Raw genomic sequence first — 21,222 nt, forward strand, 5'->3', positions numbered from 1 at the left:
TTGAAGATTCGGCCGAATCCTTTGTGAAAGATTCTGCAGAATAACGAACCAAATCCTAATTTGCATTTTTTACTTCCTTGTTTTGTGACCAAAAGTCATGGGATCAAAAGTCATGCATATGCAAATTAGGATTCAGATTCGGTTTGGCCGGGCAGAAGGATTCAGCCGAATCCGAATCCTGCTGAAAAAGGCCAAATCCTGGCCGAATCCTGGATTCGGTGCATCCCTAATTGAAGAAGGTGCACTAATTGCGCAGAAACCTAGTATCCCATAGCAACCAACCAGCAGGTCAATTGTGTGAAAGCAAACATCTGATTGGTTGCTATGTGTAACTAGACTTAATGCAAACTTTGCAGCTTTTATAACATTACCCCATTTGTCCCCATTCGCCGTTTGTATGGCAGAATGAAACTTACGGTCTATCCCTGTCCCACCAGTATTTCAACATGGTGGGGGACATATTTTGAACAGTTGCAGTTACTGGTATGGGACCTGTTATCCAGAATGCTCGGGACATGGGGGTTTCCAGATAACAGATCTTTCCATTATTTGGATCTTCATACCTTCAGTCTTTCAGTAATTTGGAGCTTTCTGGATAACGGGTTTCCGGATGACAGATCCCATACTTGTACTACCCTTTATAAAACTGGACGCATTTCTCTCTGCGATGTGGAAGGAAGTTTAAAATAAACACAGACTGAGTTTGGGCCGGGTTATGTGACCTGACACTGGATGCTGTAAATAGTTCCGGCAGATTCTCACATTATCAGTAGAAGGATGAGCTGACTGAGACTTTGGCTGCAGGAAATGTTCTGACAGCCACTTGGGACGGCGCATTTCTTGGCTCCTCAGTTCGGAGTTGATATTGGACAAAACAGGAAGGAAGATCTCCGAGTGATGTTGAATTGTTTCTTGTACGCAGAAGCTGGGAGATTTCAGTGATAACCCTCACTCAGCAACAAGACATATTTCTTCATTTAGCGGAAGGCGCACACTTTTGGCACAAGGATTGTTTGTGTTGCACAGAGGCCGCCGTGCTGAAATCATGTGTCAGGCTAATTAATCTGCTAATGATTATGCTATTCTGGCAGAAAGAAGGGAACTAAGTGCTCAGATATAGAGAATTCCTCTGGCTAAATCAAAAATGTTTTTGTTGTGGAGGTAGCGCCAACAAAAAATGACACCCGCCCAATCAAAACACACGTATCAGCAACAAACTATACTTAACCAACCAACTACAACCAACACTCCAGCAACTTAACCAATCAGAACACACACACACTCCAGCAAAAAAACAACAAAACTTGCACTCCAGGAACAAACTTTACTCAACTAATCAACACACACACATGCCAGCAACAAACTATACTTAACCAACCAACACTCCAGCAACAAGATTCACTTAACCAATCAGAACACACACACACTCCAGCAACAAACAACAAAAGCACTCCTGGAACAAACTTTACTCAACTAATCAACACACACACATGCCAGCAACGAATAACACTCAACCACAAACACACACCACAAACTACACTCAACCAAGCAGAACACACACTCCAACAACATTCAACCAATCAAAGCAAAACAACCAATGAAAACACACACTCCAATGAAAATGTGCATTAAAGTGAGACCCCCCTGTTAAATGCAAGATTCCCACTTTGCCTAATGGGAAGATAACCTGCTGATCCTCACAAAACTGCTGGGTCCTCTGCCTGTTTTGTTATGCCCCAGCTATGACATATTCTGCACTCCAAGGACCCACAATGGGAGTTTTATTATTCCCACCCATAATAAGTGGACATATGATGGGGAACCTGGACCAAGATATAGATGGTGATGTCCTAGGTGGGCCTTTGCAGAAGCTGGTAACCCCTAGCCTTGGGAATTGTGCCATCCTGATACATTCACCAACCTCTCTAGCACCAGAGATGTCTCCTACCCTGAATCATGTACATCAGCTGAGGCTGTAGATCAGATGAGGCTTTCCACTGTTATCTTGTTTTTATTGTACTCTGGCAGCTGGGCAATCAACAACCCTCCTGATAATGTTAAATACAACTCTCTGCATCTCAACGAAAACCAATGAGCTGTAGTTGAGCAACATCAGGGCTACTGCAAGCTGCCCATCCCTAATCTAATGCATACTTTGTGAATTTTTCTTGGGAAGCAGGAATGTGCAGATTTTATATGAGAGTGAGTTCTTGGCCATTTGGCTGAACAGACTGCGATGCACAGAGCCAGAGAAAACAATTAGACTGTTTTAACAGATGGATTTAAATAAAAAAAAACCAGCTGCCTCTGTTCTGTCAAATATTTTATTGGCTCTTCCAGCTGGGTGAGCAAGTCACTTGGACACAGTCTGTGCCCTGTATATAAAGAGGGTCCGTGACCTGTGTAAAATGAAGCTACAGGTGGAACCAGCCTTATTGGTTCGACAGAGAACTGCATTACCCCCTCCCCCACTGTCTCCCAATTAAATGCGCCTACATACTGTACCTTGCAGGGTAGACATGATTCTGTTTGCTGATCACCGTCATGGAACCTGGAAATGGTATTGACGTGGCCACACGTATCAGCCACCGGTGTAACTGTGCACTTTGGATGTCAGAACAGGGTTAGTAGTAGGGGTCCTAGGCAGTAACGTAACTAGGTGGGGGAGGGCCCTGGTGCGGGCCATGCAGCCGGGGCCCCCCCTACCCCCCTTCACGTCGATTTTGTTTGCAGCTACTGTGGGGTGCGATCTGCCGGGGGGCCCTGTGGGGGTACGGACCCTGGTCCAATTGCACCCCCTGCTCCCCTGGTAGTTACGCCACTGGTCCTAGGAGAAGAAAATGTCTGGTTCAGTTGTAAAGGGGACAGGAGGAAATCTGCGCTTGGGCTTTATATTAAAAATGAAGGAGAGGATTTAAGAATTGTGGCACACTGGATTTTTTGATCAATAATGGTGCAATGGTTAGTACTGCTGCACTGGGGTCCTAGGTTCATTTCCAGCCAAGACACTTCTGTGCAAGACGTTTATATGTTCTCCCTGTGTCTTGTGTGGGGTTGGGTAGAGTCCTGCGCAGGTCCAATTTTGGAAACCGGACCCGCAACCCACTGACCATCAAGAATCAGGAAGTGCTGTCATTGTAAACGGGAAGTGACATCATCGGAAGTAGGCATGATCAGAAAAAAGGACTAAAAACAATATTGAGAAGAACCGCCGACCCGCGTCTATACCCGCACCCGGAACTTCAACCCGCAGGGTACTGAAGGTTTTTGCGGGTAACCCGCGGGTACCCGACCCGCTGCAGGACTCTACCCCCGGGTATTCCGGTTACTCCAAAACTACATACAGGCAGGGTAATCGGTTCCTGATAAAGCCTGCCATAGTGTGTGTGAATGTGATATGGACCTTAGATTGTAAGCTCCACTGGAGCAGGGAATGATGTATAATCTGGTGGATGAATGGCTTTTCCATTATTACACTGAGAAATGAAATGTCGTGACCCCCGTTGACATACAGAACTGATTACTTGCAAATATGGCCTATAAAATGAGCTAAACTCATTCTGCAATGGAATCTACTGGGGCAGCTCAGGTCTGAGACTAAGTGATAAGCAATTTCAGACTTGGCCGTTTCTCCCTATACCCCTGCCATAGTCATTCAGACGTAAGCACATAGCCATATGTTCAGCACTAAAAATGATGAAAGGCCTGCATGTGCAAGATACAGCCACGGATCTGGAAAAATACAGTTCCTTCCGAAATATATAAAAAGGTATGCACTTTATGCGTAGCGTATTCTCTTCCAAGGGAGCATACGCACTGACTGCCGGAAATCCAGAATATTGGGCCTGGCGGTTAGCGATGCAACAGGCAGTCGCACGGGTCATTTGGAAACTGTCTGATGTCATTGAAAATGATACGGCAGTCTCATTCTCCTGCCGAAGGGATGCCTGCGTGGAGCTCAACCCTTTAACGGTCTCATTTACAAACCCACGGGCAGATGTTAACCCATGGCGACCAAGCAATGATTTTTGTATTCTTTTTACTGCTGCATCTGGCTGAATAAAGCTCCTCACTGATTGGTTGCTGCCTAGGAGCAAGTTTGCCTTATGTATAAGCCCAGACTTCCAATTACATTTTTGATATGAAGTCCAAGGAAATTCATTGGCTTAGATTTTTATTTTTAAAGGGGTTGTTCCCCCTTTAAATTAATTTTAGTTTGATAGAGTGATATTCTGAGGCTATTTTGCAATTGGTTTTCATTTTCTATTTTTTGTGGTGTTTTGAGTGATTGTAGCTTTTTATTCAGCAGCTCTCCAGTTTGTAATTTCAGCAATATGGTTGCTAGGGTCCAAATTACCCTAGCAACCCTGCATTGATTTGAAAAAGAGACTGGAATATGAATAGGAGAGGGACTGAATAGAAAAATAAGTAATAAAAAGTAGCAATAAGAATATATGTGTAGCCTTAATTGTGTTGGAAGGGCTCTCAGTACTCCATTCCTGTCTGGATTCTGCTTTTGGTGTTACTTTATACAGTAAATTACACTCCAGCTGCCTCTATTGGAATGGGATGAGAGGAAAATTATAGTATTATAATTTGGTGCCGCTGAACATTCTGATAGAAAGAATTCAGGCTATAGAATGTTTCAGTGCTGACATATGGGGCAAAAGAGAAATGTTTGATATTCTTTTAACCCAGAGAATTCTTTGTAGGTTGTATGTTCTGTTTCCTCTTGCAAAGGCAATCAAGTATAAGAGCAGACGTAAAATATGTATGGAAAAAATATGGCGCACTAAATATATACTTTATAATGTACTGTATCTTTAAAGGTAAATGTGAAATATTTATTTCCCCTTTAAAGGGGTTGTTCACATTTAAATTAACTTTTAGTATGATGTAGAGAGGGATATTCTGAGACAATTTGCAATTGGTTTTCATTTTTTATTATTTGTGCATTTTGAGTTATTTAGCTTTTTATTCAGCAGCTCTCCGGTTTGCAATTTCCGCCATCTAATTGCTAGGGTCCAAATTCCCCTAGCAACCATGCATTGATTTGAATAAGAGACTGGAATATGAATAGGAGAGGCCTGAATAGAAAGATGAGTAATACAAAGTAACAACAACAATACATTTGTAGTCTTACAGAGCATTTGTTTTTAGATGAGGTCAGTAACCCCCATTTAAAAGCTGGAAACAGACAGAAGAAGGCAAATAATTAAAACATAAATATATAAATAATGGAGGCCAATTGAAAAGTTGCTTAGGATTGGCCGTTCTATAACATACTAAAATTTAACTTAAAGGTGAAGCACCCCTTTAACAAAGAGCATTTTGTTTTTAGATGGGGGTCAGTGACCTCCTTTGAAAGCTGGAAAGAAGCAGAAGAAGGCAAATAATTAAAAAAAATATAGAAAATAAAAATGAAGACCAATATAGAAGTTGCTTAGAATTAGCTAATCACCCCTTTGAATCCATGGTATTGTCTTTTGCTTGGTTAAGAGTTCATGGAAAAATAAACATACCTTTGTACCTACTGTTTTTTAGGTGTCAGAAACTCACAAACTCCAAGAAAAGGAATCTTCAGAGGTACCCAAAGGCGTCTGCCGGAGTCCCACTCTGGGCAATAGTCTTCTGAAGTACAGAAGCCGCTCCCAAGGTACTGGAAAGCTGCAGTGTGTAACATGTCAGCTCTGATTGCCAGCGCATAAGTGCCTTTAAATGTGACCATGTTTCAAACGTCAGCCCATGTATGGGCACGTACCTCCCAACTGTCCCATTTTCAGCGGGACAGTCCTGCTTTTGACAGCTCAACCCTCAGTCCCGCGTTTGTACTGAAAAGTCCCGACTTTCTCTGCACTGAACAGCCAACAAACAAAGTTTCTAACTTAATTGGCTTTTGGCAGAGAGCACAGACAGCACCGGATTTGTTTCCTGGCCGCTCCTAGGCCAGGCGGCCACGCGGTCCTAGCGCCTGCCTACACTACCCCTTCCCAGCACGCCGGCGAAAAAGCGCTGGTGCAGCTGGTGTCATTGAATGGGGACGCACACGTCCCCACAATGTGCCTGGGCGGCATGCCGCCCCTATTTTTTGTCGCCGTAGGCCCGGGCCTATGTGGCCTCGCCACAAATCCGGGCCTGGGCACAGAACAGCCACCAGGTGCAACTAAGGCACTTTGTAACAATTTTGAGATAAGTTTGAGCAAATAAGTAATTGTAACAATATAGATAAGGAAGTACCTTGTTTAGCAAAACTGTAATAATTGAAAAAAACACAGAAACATGTTTGAACTTTCATAACCTGCCAAATTTTATAAAATGAACATGGTAATTAGGGGGTGTGGCCACAAAATGTCCGTGGTCAAAAAAATGTTGGGAGGTATGTGGGCATCTTAAAGGACATGTAAAGCCTACATTTTCCTACCATGTATATAAGTTGGGCATATCTACCCCACCCAATCCACATAATTTCTACTGCATATACCCCTTCATTTGACAGCACCCTCACTTTTTCCTAAAAAAGCAGCTTTCATCCGGAAGCCATTTTCCCTCTGACACATCATCAGTAACATTGAGACATGAATGATGTAAGGTTCATGCAGTGCAGAATGCAGGTTTATACAGGCACAATATACTTTGATAAAAAGTTCTGCTGGGGGTGAACACTGTAATGGTTAAGCTGAGCTCAGGAGAGGTGGTTAGGAGAATAAATAGGATCAGACAGTTGAGTTTCTATGGGGACCAGTAATTCTAACTCTTCATTGGCTGTTAGACTGCAGGATGTGTTTCGTAATCTGAGTTGAGAAGAACTGAGCATGCTCATAAGTCAACGGCCAAAGCAAATTCCTGAGTCAGGGGGCAGAGTGGGTTAGATGAGGAGAAGGATTTCTAAGTGACGTTGCAGTCTTACTGTTAAACTTTTAACAACCAGAGTGGCAGTACAGTATAATTGCAGTATGTTCATTATTTGCCATTATTGCATCCTTGTTATGTTCCATCTATTTCTGAACCGGTAGAGTTCTAATATGTGATATATTCCACTGTTTCCCAGGGAGTGGCAGCCGCCTGGAATCTGTCGGGGAAGACGATGAGCTTACAGTGGCCAATGGAGATTTATACAGAGATAATGGGGATAAAATACCGCGCGGGGGTCGAAAGCATTCACTGCCGCAGCAGCTGGACTCCGTAGGATCAAGACAGGTCAGGGATATTTACACCGAGTGAAGGAATGAATCTGTGGCTTGGTATTTCCAGGCTATCATGCTGGAGACCAAAACTGAATTGCTTATATCATAATTTCAGGAAAGTCTGCAGACAATTGGCCTGTGTGTTTTGCCTTCCCTTGAATTCTTTACTCCCTGAATGCTTCAAGATTAGGGGCCAGATTTATCAAGGGTCGAAGTAAAAAAAAAAAAAACGAATTTCAAGCTATTTTTGTGTACTTCGACTATGGAATAGCCCAAGATTCGATTTGAATTCGAAAAAAATGTAACTATTCAAATATCGAAATTTATCATGTACTGTCTCTTTAAAACTTCGACCTGGACCATTCGCCATCTAAAACCTGCTGTTTAAGGCAATGGGGGGACCTCCTAGAATATTGTAGGAGTCATTTGGTGGACTTTGAACAATCAAAGTTTTTTGGGGGCAAATCCTTTGATTCAAATTCGATCGAATGCGCTAAAACTTCGAATTCAAACGATTCGAATAAAGTCTTTTCACCCAAAGTTAAAAACTTTGATTTTTTTTTTTTAATAAAGTTCGGTCTTTTTTTATTCTAATTTCGACGTTATGGGAGTTCAAAAAACTCCCATTACTTCGAAATTCACCCTTGATAAATCTGCCCCTACATGTTGGAGTATTGGAAGTTGTAGTGCAGCAACATCTGAGGACCCAAGGATAAAGCACAGAGCTTCAGAATGATAGAGCTGGGCCTCAGATTAAAGTCATAGACGCAAAGATCTGATCATACGAATCTTTGATTCGTACGATTTTCGGACTGTGTGTGGAGAGTCCCAACATTTTTCGTCCCACAGAGATCAGTGGTTTGGTCGACAGGTTAAAAGATTTCTGTCGGCTGCGGGTAATATCTCTGCGTGTATCGCCGATCATTTTCAGTGGGAGACTGTCACCAGCTTTGGTCGGAGATAACTTTCGTACGATTGCTGTAGGGGCAGAACATCGGCTGATCTGTTCTTTTCTCTCAAACTCCTGACCTGCCACTAACCATTCCGATCAAATAAAGTAGTAAAAGAACAGATCAGCCGATGTTCTGCCCCTGACAGCAATCGTACGAAAGTTATCTCCGACCAAAGCTGGTGACAGTCTCCCACTGAAAATGATCGGCGATACACGCAGAGATATTATCCGCAGCCAACAGAAATCTTTTAACCTGGCCGATCGACCAAACAACCGATCTCTGCCGGACGAAAAATGTCGAGACTCTCCACACACGGTCTGAAAATCGATTCGTACGAACGGATCTTTGCATCCATGGCCAGCTTAAGCTGTTAAACTAACAAAGGGCCTGAGCTAGTGGGTATTGATGGAATTAAAGAATGCTATAGCCTCTCTAATCTCCTAATCTTCCATCAGAGCTTCATCTGCAAGTAAGGATGGCCATACACACGCAGATTAAAGCTGCCGATATTGGTCCTTTAGACCAGCTTATTTGCCTGTGTGTGGGGGCTTCCCCCCCCCAAACGATATCAGGCCAAAAATCGGGCAGATATCGATTGGGCAGGTTTGATTTTTCCTGCGACCGTATTGGCTAGTTGATGCTGTCCTACGACCCATCTGTGCCCATTTCCTTCATATAAAACGTCTCACTGTCACCGAATGTCACTAAGAATGACTAATTAGTAGCTGCAGTAAGTAAAAAGAAATAGGATGGTGATGCAGACAGAGGAGGTTGGGTGTTGATAAAAGCCAACAGCAAGGGTCCAACTACTCCTAGTTTAGATGATGTTTTTTTATTGTTTTAACTCTACTTGTTTAACTTGTTTAAAGCTAAGTTTATATTTACATTTTCCATAAACTAATATTTTACTTTTTATGCCTTTGCATCGTGGTTGAACCATCATCGTGTTTGTAAGTGCTTGTATAGCAGTGTCTTCTCCACCAGACCTTAGCTAGAAAAGTGTCATTTGTGATGTAGATCGTAGTGGGGGCAGTAGACCTTAAAGCTAATATCATACCCGAGGGCTGCCAGTGATTAATACAGAGGGGAGACTTCTCCTACTTGTGTTGAGCAAGCTGCTATTGCTGCTCCTGCTTGGCCAAGAGTTGAGTTAGAAAATGAATCCATAGGACATCACAAAGGGCATTTAGTCATCCTCACAGCAAATTGATAATAGAGAAGTAACTTGTTTCTCATCCGCACCTGGGCAATAACCCATAGCAATAAATCAGTGATTGACATTTTAGCCAGGTGCAGGTAGAACAATGAAAGCAAACATTTGATTGGCTGCTATGGGTTACCGCCCAGGTGAGAATTTGCCTGATGTTAATAAATGTCACATTTAGGCATTTTCCTTCTCGATTTCTTGGCTTCTGAGTGGCAGTTCACTGTGACATTAGTGTTCCAGAAGAAAGAAAGGGGCCTTATTTATCAAAATCCGAATTATTTTATTAAAAAAAGTCAGACTAAACTAGAATAGAATTGGTACTAATTTATTATTAAAAAAGCACAATTTAATCGGATCGGGGACAAACATGAAAAATCAAGCGGGAATCCAAATGGTACGAGTTTTTTCCCAAATCGCTCAAATTTTTTGTATTTTTGCCCGAAAAGTCCGAAATAGTTGTGTTTTCTGGCTAATTCCAGCACAAACCACAAAAAATTCCAAATAGAATAGGGACCTCTCCCATTGACTTATATACAACCTCGTTTGGTCTGAAATGCTGGATTTTTCAGATAGACAGCAAGGGTCCAACTACTCCTAGTTTAGATGTTTTTTTATTGTTTTAACTCTACTTGTTTAAAGCTATGTATATATTTACATTTTCCATGAATTAATCTTTTACTTCTCAAAAAAAATTAAAAAAAAAAAAAAAACGTGAATCTTTTGAGTTTTTGGCATTCAGACTTTAATAAATAACCCCCTAAGTGTTTGTATATTTTTGTTTTGTCCATAATCTTTACCAAAGTCAATATTTTATTTTCCTCAGGAATACAACATTGTGAAGAAGACTACGAGATCTCTAAGCACCGCGCAAGTGGAATCACCTTGGAGACTTGCCCAGCCATCAATCATCTCTAATATTGTGCTAATGAAAGGCCAAGGAAAGGTAAAGCTTTGCCAGAAGCAGCATTGATTCTCTTCTTTGCTTTCAGTTCTGTGATGCAGAGTTGTTTGCAGTGGGTTGGAGGCATAGGTGTGGCCCTGCTAAGCAGTAGATAATCGGCGTACAGAACCTTATGGACCTGGATAGCAGTGTTGTTTCAGGCCGCATTTGGCCTTTTATCCACTGAGCAGTACCCCCAGGGCCACAATCAGAAATCACGGGACCTGTACAACAGAATTTTCTGGGCCCTGGTCCCCACATACTCCAGCCCCCTAAACCCCACCCCACCCCAGATCCTGCCCACCCCACACAGACAGCACTAAAAACAGTAAACCCCCACCCACACAAGTTATAAAAAGTCATTGGTGGTCTTTATAGGTTAAAAAAAAAAAAAAAAAAAATGAGTGGTCAGGGCTCCCCTACAAATAAAAAAAGAAAATCATTGGTGGCCAGCTTTCCCCATAAAAAAAAAAAAAAAAACACATTGGCACCAGGGCCCCCATAAGTTTTTTTTAAAAAAAACATTGGTGGCCACGGGCCTATATAGTATTAAAATAATACATAGGTGGGCAGGGGTTTAATAAAATAAAAATAAACACATTGGTGTTCCGTGGAACTTACAATAGGCTCCTTTCGTGGCTTCAGAGTTTCAGCTCTGGCAAATCGATATAAATTTGTGGCGGTCCCTCGCTCCATATGTTTCAGGGTATCTTCAGTAGTAGCCCCATCCAGCCACAAAACTTCCAAATTAGCTTAAGAATAAACTCACAGCAAATTCAGTGTAATTTATTTCTCACAACGTTTTGGATTTATATATGCTTCATCATGCACCTGATGAAGGATATTTATATCATAAACATTTGAGCTGTTTCAGCTCTTGCACCTTTCGTGGCCTTTTTGCGGCTTCATGGTTTCAGCTCTGGCTCCTTTCATGGCTTCGGGTCTTTTCATGGCTTCTGGTCTTTTTTCTGCTTTGGCTCCGTTAGCGACTTAGGCTCTTCGGGACTTCGGCTCTTCAGGACTTAAGAACTTCAAGACTTCGGTTCAGCGCTATCAAGGGGGTCAGGTCATTTCGCGGCTCTGGACTTCACCTCCGGCTTCATTCATGGCTTCAGGTCTTTTTTCGATGCTTCAACTTCGGCTCCTTTCATGGCTTCGGGTCTTTTCACGGCTTCATCTCCATTCGCGGCATAGGGTCTTCTGCACTTCGGGTCTTTTCGCGGCTTCAGTTCCATTCGTGGCTTTGGGTCTTCGGGACTTCGGCTTTTCGGGACTTTGGAGCTTTAAGACTTTGATTTGGCGATGTCATGGGGTGCTAGCTAATTCAAGGGGTGCAGCACAGTCATGCCGATACAGATGTGCCACCCTGATGGTAGCCCTGTGTGTTTTGGGTTGGGTCCTACCATCACTAACCATAACCGTTCCCGTCAGCCTTGAACCCATTTCGTGCCAGTATCCCATTCGATTTTTCCCTGGGGAATGAACTACACGGCGCAAATCAAGATGAAACCCAGACGTGTAAAATTTGTGGCTTCAGTACCGTGTTGTATTTATGCTGGCACCGGTGCATGACACTAGAAGAGTTAAACACTTTTTATTTTCCTTTGCTGAATTAGGAATTACATAACCCATCTGAGCACAGTGACAGCCTAGAAATATGTGTCCCAAATAGCACACGGGATTCCGGAGCTTTTAACAAGTGTGACACTTTATTTCTGAGGAAATGTCTTATAAAACCTGAAATATGAGTTATGCACTGCCACGTCCTCTCATTAACCAGCCCACACAAATAGATCATTATTTTTTTTCAAAGCAAACAAATTAAAAGTTACAGAGGCTGCAGTTTTCTCCTATTCTTTTATTATTTCCATGTTTTCTACCCCCCTATCCACCCCTGTAATCAGGAGAGTTTGTTTAAATAGCGATAATGAGCTCTGTATAAACAAACCCTTACCCCCATCTGCAGCCTGTGTCCATATCATTATTTTGGAAGCAATTGATATAATAGTTACAGTGGTTGCCGTTACCTTTTTATTTTTTTAATTATTTTATTGCTTTCTACCCTCCCCACCCACCCCTGTAATCAAGAGAGTTTGTTTAGAATGAGCTCTATATAAACAAACCCCTCCTTCCCCCAGCTGCAGCCTTTGTCTCAGGCTTACAGATAAGGAATGTACTATATATAGTTAGGTTTAAATGTAGCTGATTTTATTCTGTTTTTCTTCCACCCCCTTGTTTTGCCAGGGCCTTGGATTCAGTATAGTTGGTGGACAGGACTCGGCAAGAGGGAGAATGGGGATCTTTGTAAAAACAATTTTCTCCAATGGAGCTGCCGCTGCAGATGGACGGCTGAAAGAAGGTATTTTCAGATATGATGAGACATTTAGTGGCCTTGACACAGCACCCGGTGGCCCAGCTACCAGTCAACAATGTTCTAATATGCAGACAAAGAATGTTATTGCATGCTGTAAAGGAATATCAATCTTGCTTGTCACCAGGGTACATTTACCCTTGAAAATGTATATATTTGCCCTTTGCACCACCCCAGGTGTTTGGGAGACATAGAACAGGGGTTATTTACTGGCAGTTTGTTGTTATGAGTCACAAATCTTCCCCGCGGAAGCTGCCATGGTGATTTTGTTTTGCTTCTCTTTTGAACTAGTTCTCTCTGACCTGAATACTCTTCTTATATATTTTTGCTAAGGGTTGCAGCTGTCTGTAGTGATCTGGTCAGCAGAGCATTTTTGGCATTTTAGGAAGCCATCAAGCGCGGTGTCCTAGAAAAAGTTGAATTTCTGCTGATGCGCGGCAGCTCTGTGACCTCACTTGGGGGGGGGGGGGGGGGGTTTGCTTATTTTCATGGCAGTTGCTGCTCTGTGTTTCCTTTACAATGTTGCCAGTGATTGACATTCAGGGGGGATATCAGTCTAATCCCCTGATGTACCTGTACTGGTAAAACTGATATGTTTGCTTCTGAAACACTACTATAGTTTATATAAACTGCTGTGTAGCCATGGGGCAGCCATTCAAGCACAGGATACACAGTAGATAACAGATAAGTACTACTATAGTTTATATAAACAAGCTGATGTGTAGCCATGGGGACAGCCATTCAAGCACAGGATACACAGTAGATAACAGATAAGTACTACTATAGTTTATATAAACAAGCTGCTGTGTAGCCATGGGGGCAGCCATTCAAGCACAGGATACACAGTAGATAACAGATAAGTACTACTATAGTTTATATAAACAAGCTGCCTGTGTAGCAATGGCGGAAATTGAAAAAAACTATATGGCACAGGTTAAATAATGGATAACCGATAACATTATATTCCACAGAACCTATCTGCTCTGTGCTGTGTAACCTGAGCCTTTTCTCCTTTGAATGGCTGCCCCCATTGCTACTAGGGATGCACCGAATCCACTATTTTGGATTCGGCCAAACCCCCGAATCCTTCGTGGAAGATTCAGTGAATACTGAATCTTAATCCTAATTTGCATATGCAAATGAGGGGTGGGAAGGGGAAAACTTTTTTTATCTCCTTGTTTTGCGACAAAAAGTCATGAGATTTTCTCTCCCCGCCATTAATTTGCATATGCAAATTAGGATTCCGTTTGGCCAGGCAGAAGGATTCGGCGGAATCCTGCTTAAAAATGCTGAATTCCGAACCGAATCCTGGATTCGGTGCATCCCTAATTGCTACACCGCAGCTTATTTATATAAACAGTAGTATTTCTATAGCAAATAGCACCAGTTGTACCAGTGCAGGGCAACTGCATTATATTTTTATTACATTAAAACACTTTCATTTTTTGATGTTACTGTTCCTTTAAAGAGAAGGAAAGGCTTGGGGTGCCAAATGTTAGGCACCCCCAAGTGATTGTATTTACTTACCTGAAACCCCGGGCTGGTGCTCCTATCAGCAGAAAACTGCACCGGCCCATGGTGAGCACCACGGAGCGATCCTCTGTCTTCAACTTTCCCGGGGCAGACGCTTGCACAGTTGACCGGATCGATCTGCGGTGCTCAGTGGTATAACCCCGGGCCGTGTAAGTTTTCTCCTGATAGGAGCACCGGCCCAGGGTTTCAGGTAAGTAAATACAATCACTTGGGGGTGCCTAACATTTGGCACCCCAAGTGCACCAAGCCTTTCCTTCTCCTTTAATAACATGAGTGGTGAAAGGCAGACAGGGGTGTTTGAGGTGCCTCTCTTGTCCCAATTGATGGCAGTAGAGGTCAAAATGCCCCTTAGGCCTATTTCTCTGTGTCCTCAAGGCATGAAGTACACTCAGTCTGTTTCCCATCTCCCTGCCATTGCTGTTTCACCATAACTCCACAAATTAGCCCATAAAACCCCAAAGGAACATCTCAGCCTCTTCAGAGTGTGCCTGATGCTAGATTTGCTGGAAGCTGATCCGGCTTTCGGTGACAGTTGCGTGGGAGGACTGGCTTTGACTTTTAAATCCAAAGCAAAAAGCCCGAGGGGGGCCTATTAACACCTTGGAATGTAATAAATTCACTCCCCTGCAACGAGGGCTCCGTGCTGCAGTCTGCTCTGCCGTGGGAATCCACCGGGATCCTAGTTACCAAAGCAAAAAAAATAATAATCTCTCTGCAGTTAGTCCAACTAATGAAATACATGGTATCCATAACTGCACGCATTGCAGATGTTTCACATATATCTTACAGGTCCCATTCTTTATTCTGTATTGCACAACTGTTCCCCCCTCTGGGTTATCGCGATAGCATTTTACTTACAAAGCTTTGAATAATGTGGGACCCTGCCGTTAAAGGGGTGGTTCGCCTTTAAGTTAACTTTTAGTGGGTTATAGAATGGCTAATTCTGAGCAACTTTTCAACTAGTCTTTGTTTCTTCTTTATTATAGACAATTTGACATTGGTTTTATTTTATTATTATTTGTGTTTTTAGTTATTTAGCTTTTTATTCAGCAGCTCTCCAGTTTGCAGTTTCAGCAATCTGGTTGCTAGGGTCCAAATTACCCTAGAAACCATGCATTGATTGGAATAAGAGACTGGAATATGAATAGGAGAGGCCTGAATAGAAAGGTAAGTAATAAAAAGTAGCAATAACAATATATTTGTAGCCTTACAGAGTGTTATTAGATGGGGTCAGTGCCCCTTTATTTGAAAGCTAGAAAGAGTAATAAAAGAGGCAAGCAAATTTAAAAACTATAAAAAAAAGAAGAAATGAAGGCCAATTGAAAAGTTGCTCAGAATTAGCCATTCTATAACATACTAGTTAACTTTAGGGTCAGGGCACACTGGCAGATTCAGGGACAAATCTCCTCTTCTTCGGGGCGACTAATTTCCCGGAATTGCCTTCCCACCGACTGGAATGAAAATCACCGGTGGGATGGCACTAGGAACACTTCGTTTTCTGAAGTCGCCCGCAGTTGCCTCACAAGGAAACTTCGGGCGACTTTGGAAAACGAATCACTCGGATTGCCATCACACCGTCGAGTTTCATTCCAGCCGGAGGGAAGACAGAGGGAGGCAGTTCCGGGAGATAAGTCGCCCTGAAGAAGAGGAGATTCGTCGCCGGGTGCCTAATCTCCCCGAATCTGGCCGCAAACAGGGCAGGGAAATATGTATTTTCATCCTGAAAGCCATCCATTGTGTGCTTGGCTGCTGAGCTTGGATTCACATGTGCGAGTTGTTTGCAACAAGAAAACAATGGTTAGGTTAAATGTTGCAGAAATATTACGTTAAGTAAAATACTGCCTGTCGGCGTCATTCTTATAAAACAAAACCCAAACATCTGATTGGTTGCAGAAATGTGCTTTGGGTACAGTAATACTGTCCAATTAATATCATTGGTGACAATGGTGCAGATCTACATGTTGCCCCACATCTTAAATGTTTTCTCATTCCCAGGGGACGAAATTCTCGAGGTTAACGGGGATTCCCTGCAGGGGTTAACCCACCAAGAAGCGATTCACAAATTCAAGGTAAAGTGGGGGGGAAAATACATTAGATTATTATGAGGAGAGGTTATGAGCAGAGGAGGGGGCATATTTACTGCACATTTTGCCAGATCCACGTGAGAATATCTCATCCTGATGTAAAAGTGCCACGGGGGCGATAATGATGCCCAATGAAAGAACCGCTTCTCTTTATGTTGGTGCCATTGCATCTCAGCCTGAGCCGTTACTTCTCACTCAGCTGATAAAAGTCACATTTACTTTGAAATGCTGCCCTTTAAATTGTTTCCGTAGGGCAGTTAAACTGAAGGCAAACTTGTAAGTCTAGTGTATTACTGATATTACTCTCTAGTCTGTATACATGACAACTTATTGGTTCAAACTTATTATTCACTTGGATAAGGGATACTGACCCTGGCACTGATTTAGCATCCCTCGGGGGGTTCTTTGTTTGATGGCTTCCTATGTAGGGATGGATTGTTTCACCGTGAAAATGACGCCCGTAGACTTTAATGGCCATCCGTGAAATTTCGCCAGTGTCGAATTTTTGGGGAATCGAAACGGGTCAAGTTTGGCCCATCCCTATTGATATGGACTTCCTCCCTACATGCAGCCACCCCAGTGGTGTAACTAGATATTACTGGCCCCAATAGCAAACAAAATGTAGCCCCCCCCCCCCAAACTTCCAGATGCTGACTTGTTTTACCACTATATATATATTGAAATTGCTTATTAATTGTTGGGGCTGCCACTGGGCCCCCCTATAGCTGCAGCCTCTCCACCCACAATAGAAAGCCTCCTTGGGTTGGGTTTAAACTTAAAGGAGAAGGAAAGGCTTTGTGCACTTGGGGGTGCCAAATATTAGGCACCCCCAAGTGATTGTATTTACTTACCTGAAACCCCAGGCCGGTGCTCAGCAAAAAACTGCACCGGCCTGGGGTTATTCCAGCGAGCCCGACGGATCGTTCCTCTTCCTCTTTCCTTTGTGCGCAGTAGAACGAAAACCCAAACTTTAACTAAAAAGACGTCTATTTAGTTCTACTGCGAATGTGTCTGCCCCGGAATATTTGAAGAAAGAAAAAGCCGGAAGAGAATCTCTCCGTGGTGCTCACTGGAAAAACCCTGGGCCGGTGCAGTTTTTTGCTGATAGGAGCACCGGCCCGGGGTTTCAGGTAAGTAAATACAATCACTTGGGGTGCCTAACATTTGGCACCCCCAAGTAGAGTCCTGCACGGAACCAATTTCTAAGACCCAAACCCGCAGCCCGCGACCCGAACCGCAAACCCCCGACCCAAATCGCAACCCACATATTTTCCCACTTTGATCCACTACCCGACCCGGACCCGCAACTGCCTTATCCGCAAGCCGACCTGCAACCCACGACCACCATTAAACAGGAAGTGATGTTGCTGCAAACTGGAAGAGACATCATCAAAAGTGGGTGGGGACAGAAACAAGTTTTGTAAAACTTTAAAAGGAGTAAAATATAGACAATATTACATAAGATAAGAGATTTAAAAGAGACCCGCAACCTGACCCACGACCCGCGGCTATACCCGCACTTAAAAATCCTCCCCTCATTCCCCAGGGTGCCTGCTTTTATTGAAGGTAAGCGACCCGCTGCAGGACTCTACCCCCAAGTGCACAAAGCCTTTCCTTCCCCTTTAAAGGTGGCCATGGCCATTAAGATTTTTCTTTCCCCAAACAACCTATCAGTCAGAAAATTGATCTGTCAGGTTAGAACATTTTCATCATTCACAGTGAGATGTATCCATTGTCCAGTTGTTTGCAGGGCCAAGCAGGCAGCTCCCCACAGTTTTCCTGGATTCAACTAGTCAATATCGCTTGAAATGGTCATTTTAATTAATGGACAAATTATACAGTGTCTATGCCCCCCCCCCACAGTATTACCAGAACAATGCAGGTATGGGATCTGTTATCCGTAAACCTGTTATTCAGAAAGCTCTGAATTATGGAAAGGCTGTCTCCCATAGACTCCATTATATCCCAATATTCCAAATTTTAAAAATAATTTCCTTTTTCTGTGTAATAATAAAACATCCCCTTGTACTTGGTCCCAACTAAGATATAATTAATTCTTATTGGAAGCAAAACCAGCCTATTGGGTTTATTTCATGTTGATATGATTTTCTTGTTGATTTAAGGAATGAAAATTAGGGAAAGATCCATTATCTGGAAAGCCCCAGGTTACCTGGGACCTGTTATCTAGAATGCTTGGGACTAGGGGTTTTCCGGATAATGGATCTTTCCATAATGTCGATCTTCATGCCTTAAATCTACTAGAAAATAAAATCATATAAACATGAAACCCAATAGGCTGGTTTTGCTTCCAATAAGGATTAATTATATCTTAGTTGGGATCAAGTACAAGCTACTGTTTTATTATTACAGAGAAAAAAAAAGAATTTTTAAAAATGTGGGTTATTTGGCCTTTCCGTATTTTGGAGCTTTCTGGATAACAGGTTCCCTGATAATGGATCCCATACCTGTAAATGCGTTAAATCATAAAAAAATGTAAAGGAGCCACATGAAGTCATCCAAATAATATCTGCTGCTTCTGTTTTTTACAATTATAGGGTTGTATGCCAGTAAGCCCCAAACTGGACCCAAGAATATACCAATACAGGTATAGGATCCCTTATCCGGAAACCCGATATCCAGAAAGCTCCGAATTACGGAATGGCTGTCTCCCATAGACTCCATTTTATCCAAATAATCCAAATTTTTAAAAATGATTTCCATTTTCTGTGTAATAATAAAACAGTAGCATGTACTTGATCCCAAATAAGATATAATGTATCCTTATTGGAAGCAAAACCAGCCTATTGGGTTTATTTAATGTTTACATGATTTTCTAGTAGACTTAAGGCATGAAGACCTCAATTACGGAAAGATCCGTTATCCGGAAAACCCCAGGTCCCGAGCATTCTGTATAACAGGTCCCATACCTGTATATATTGACTTTGCTGATTAATTAGGGCCTCATAGGGCTCCTGGGCCCCCCTGCAGCCGCAGGGTCTGCTTCCTCTGTAGTCCCTGCAGCTTCCCATTACAGCTTTAGTGCCCCATTACTGCAGCGTGGGAATACGGTTTGTTTGGCTATGTGAACAAATCACTTTGGCACGTCACATGGTGTACAACATACTAGGGAAGTTATATAAGTGTTTATACCTGTGTTAGAGTTGCGCTCTTTATAGAGGATTTGGCAGGAGGACCAGTCAGTCAGGGGATGAGTTAATGGGAAGTAACCGGATAAACGGGAGTTACATAATGTCAGTTACATTTAAGAGGTTATATAGCATGATGGCACATGTAGCAGGAATTTATACGGGACGATTCATTCTGCCAACTCAGGGGCTCTGTCTCTATTCTAAATACATCCCGTCACACCCCTTATACCAGTAGCTTAACCAGCAGTGATTAGAACTGAAAGCAAAACATTTCTACCAGAGACAAGGAATATAGAGGAAATAACATATGATATATAATAGAAGTAAAGTAAAATATTGGAACAAATGGGAACCTTGGCTTAAATACTTAAAGGACTTGTTCAGTATAAAAATAAAAACTGGGTAAATAGGCTGTGCAAAATAAAAAATGTATATAATATAGTTAATTAGGCAAAAATGTAATGTATAAAGGAGTAACTGGATGTGTAACATAATAGCCAGAACACTACTTCCTGCTTTTCAGCTCTCTAACTCTGAGTTAGTCAGTGACTATAAGGGGGGCCACATGGGACATAACTGTTCAGTGAGTTTGCAATTGATCCTCAGTATTCAGCTCAGATTCAAAAGCAAGAGTTTTGACCCATGTGCCCCCCCAAGTCACTGATTGGTTACTGCCTGGTAACCAATCAGTGGAAAGCAAGAGAGCTGAAAAGCAGGAAGTAGTGTTCTGGCTATTATGTTAGACATCCAGTCACTCCAGCCTTTATACATTACATGTTTGCCTAACTAACTATATTAGAAAATTTTTTATTTTGCACAGCCTATCTATTTACCCAGTTTTTATTTTTATACTAAACTGTTCCTTTAAAAGACAAAGGAACCGTAAAACAATAAAGCTGTTATCTACTAGTACAAACCCCTAGACTTTAATTTGGGATTAGATCCAACACAATTTTAGAATTAGTGATGGGCGAATCTGACCCCTTTCACCAAAAATTTGCGAAACGTGAAAATTTGCCAAGATGAAGTCTATGAGTGTCAATGTTTTTTGTCGCACAACAATTTTTTTCACCCATTGAAGTCTATAGGCATCATTTTTTTTTTTGGCAAAAAATTTCGCTCATCACTAAATAGAATATGTATTAGAACTTAAGGAATATTGCTGTATAATGAGTAGTTAAAAACTTGTTGTCAAGTTATACTACTGGATTTATAAGTTATACAGCTATTAGTGCCCTTGTTTGGTAGTTCTGCATCCCCTTTGTTTATTTTCAAAACTTTGAAAAACTTGAAATAAATTCTATTGGCGAACGAAAGGGGTCGTTCACCTTTAAATTATCTTTTAGTATGATGTGGAGAGTGATATTCTGAGACACTTTGCGATTGGTTTCCATTTTTTATATTTGTGGTTTTTGAGTTTTTTATTCAGTAACTCTCCAGTTTGCAATTACTAAATTACCCTAAAACCATGCATTGATTTGAGTAAAAGAATGGAATATGAATAGAAGAGGGACTGATGAGAAAGATAAGCAATATCAATATATTTGGAGCATTTGTTTTTTTTTCCGAAGGCCGGAAAGCGTCAGAAGAAGAAGGCAAATAATTCAAATACTATAAAAGAGAAAAAAATGAAGGGCAATTGAAAAGTTGCTTAGAATTGGTCATTCTATGACACATTAAAAGTTAACTTAAAGGAGAACTAAACCTAACAATAAATATAGTTAAAATTGCCATATTTTATATAATGACCTTATTCAGTGTCAGACTGGGATGCCAGGGGCCCACCAGAAAACTTTAGACC

The 21,222-nt window shown here is 42.0% G+C and overlaps 1 protein-coding gene across 5 annotated transcripts in view; it reads left to right on the forward strand.

The window, feature by feature from the left end:
* Window positions 1-21,222, forward strand: part of pdzd2.S (PDZ domain containing 2 S homeolog) — a 200,281-nt gene that overhangs the window by 130,797 nt on the left and 48,262 nt on the right. For all 5 annotated transcript variants that reach the window (XM_018244541.2, XM_018244540.2, XM_018244542.2 and 2 more), the window contains 5 exons: window positions 5,545-5,656; window positions 7,049-7,197; window positions 10,168-10,287; window positions 12,529-12,643; window positions 16,184-16,257. In XM_018244541.2, coding sequence (XP_018100030.1) covers window positions 5,545-5,656; window positions 7,049-7,197; window positions 10,168-10,287; window positions 12,529-12,643; window positions 16,184-16,257 — 570 coding nt within the window. The remainder of the gene's footprint in view (window positions 1-5,544; window positions 5,657-7,048; window positions 7,198-10,167; window positions 10,288-12,528; window positions 12,644-16,183; window positions 16,258-21,222) is intronic.

Source organism: Xenopus laevis, chromosome 1S (assembly GCF_017654675.1).
Source record: "Xenopus laevis strain J_2021 chromosome 1S, Xenopus_laevis_v10.1, whole genome shotgun sequence".
NCBI classification, from domain to species: domain Eukaryota; kingdom Metazoa; phylum Chordata; class Amphibia; order Anura; family Pipidae; genus Xenopus; species Xenopus laevis.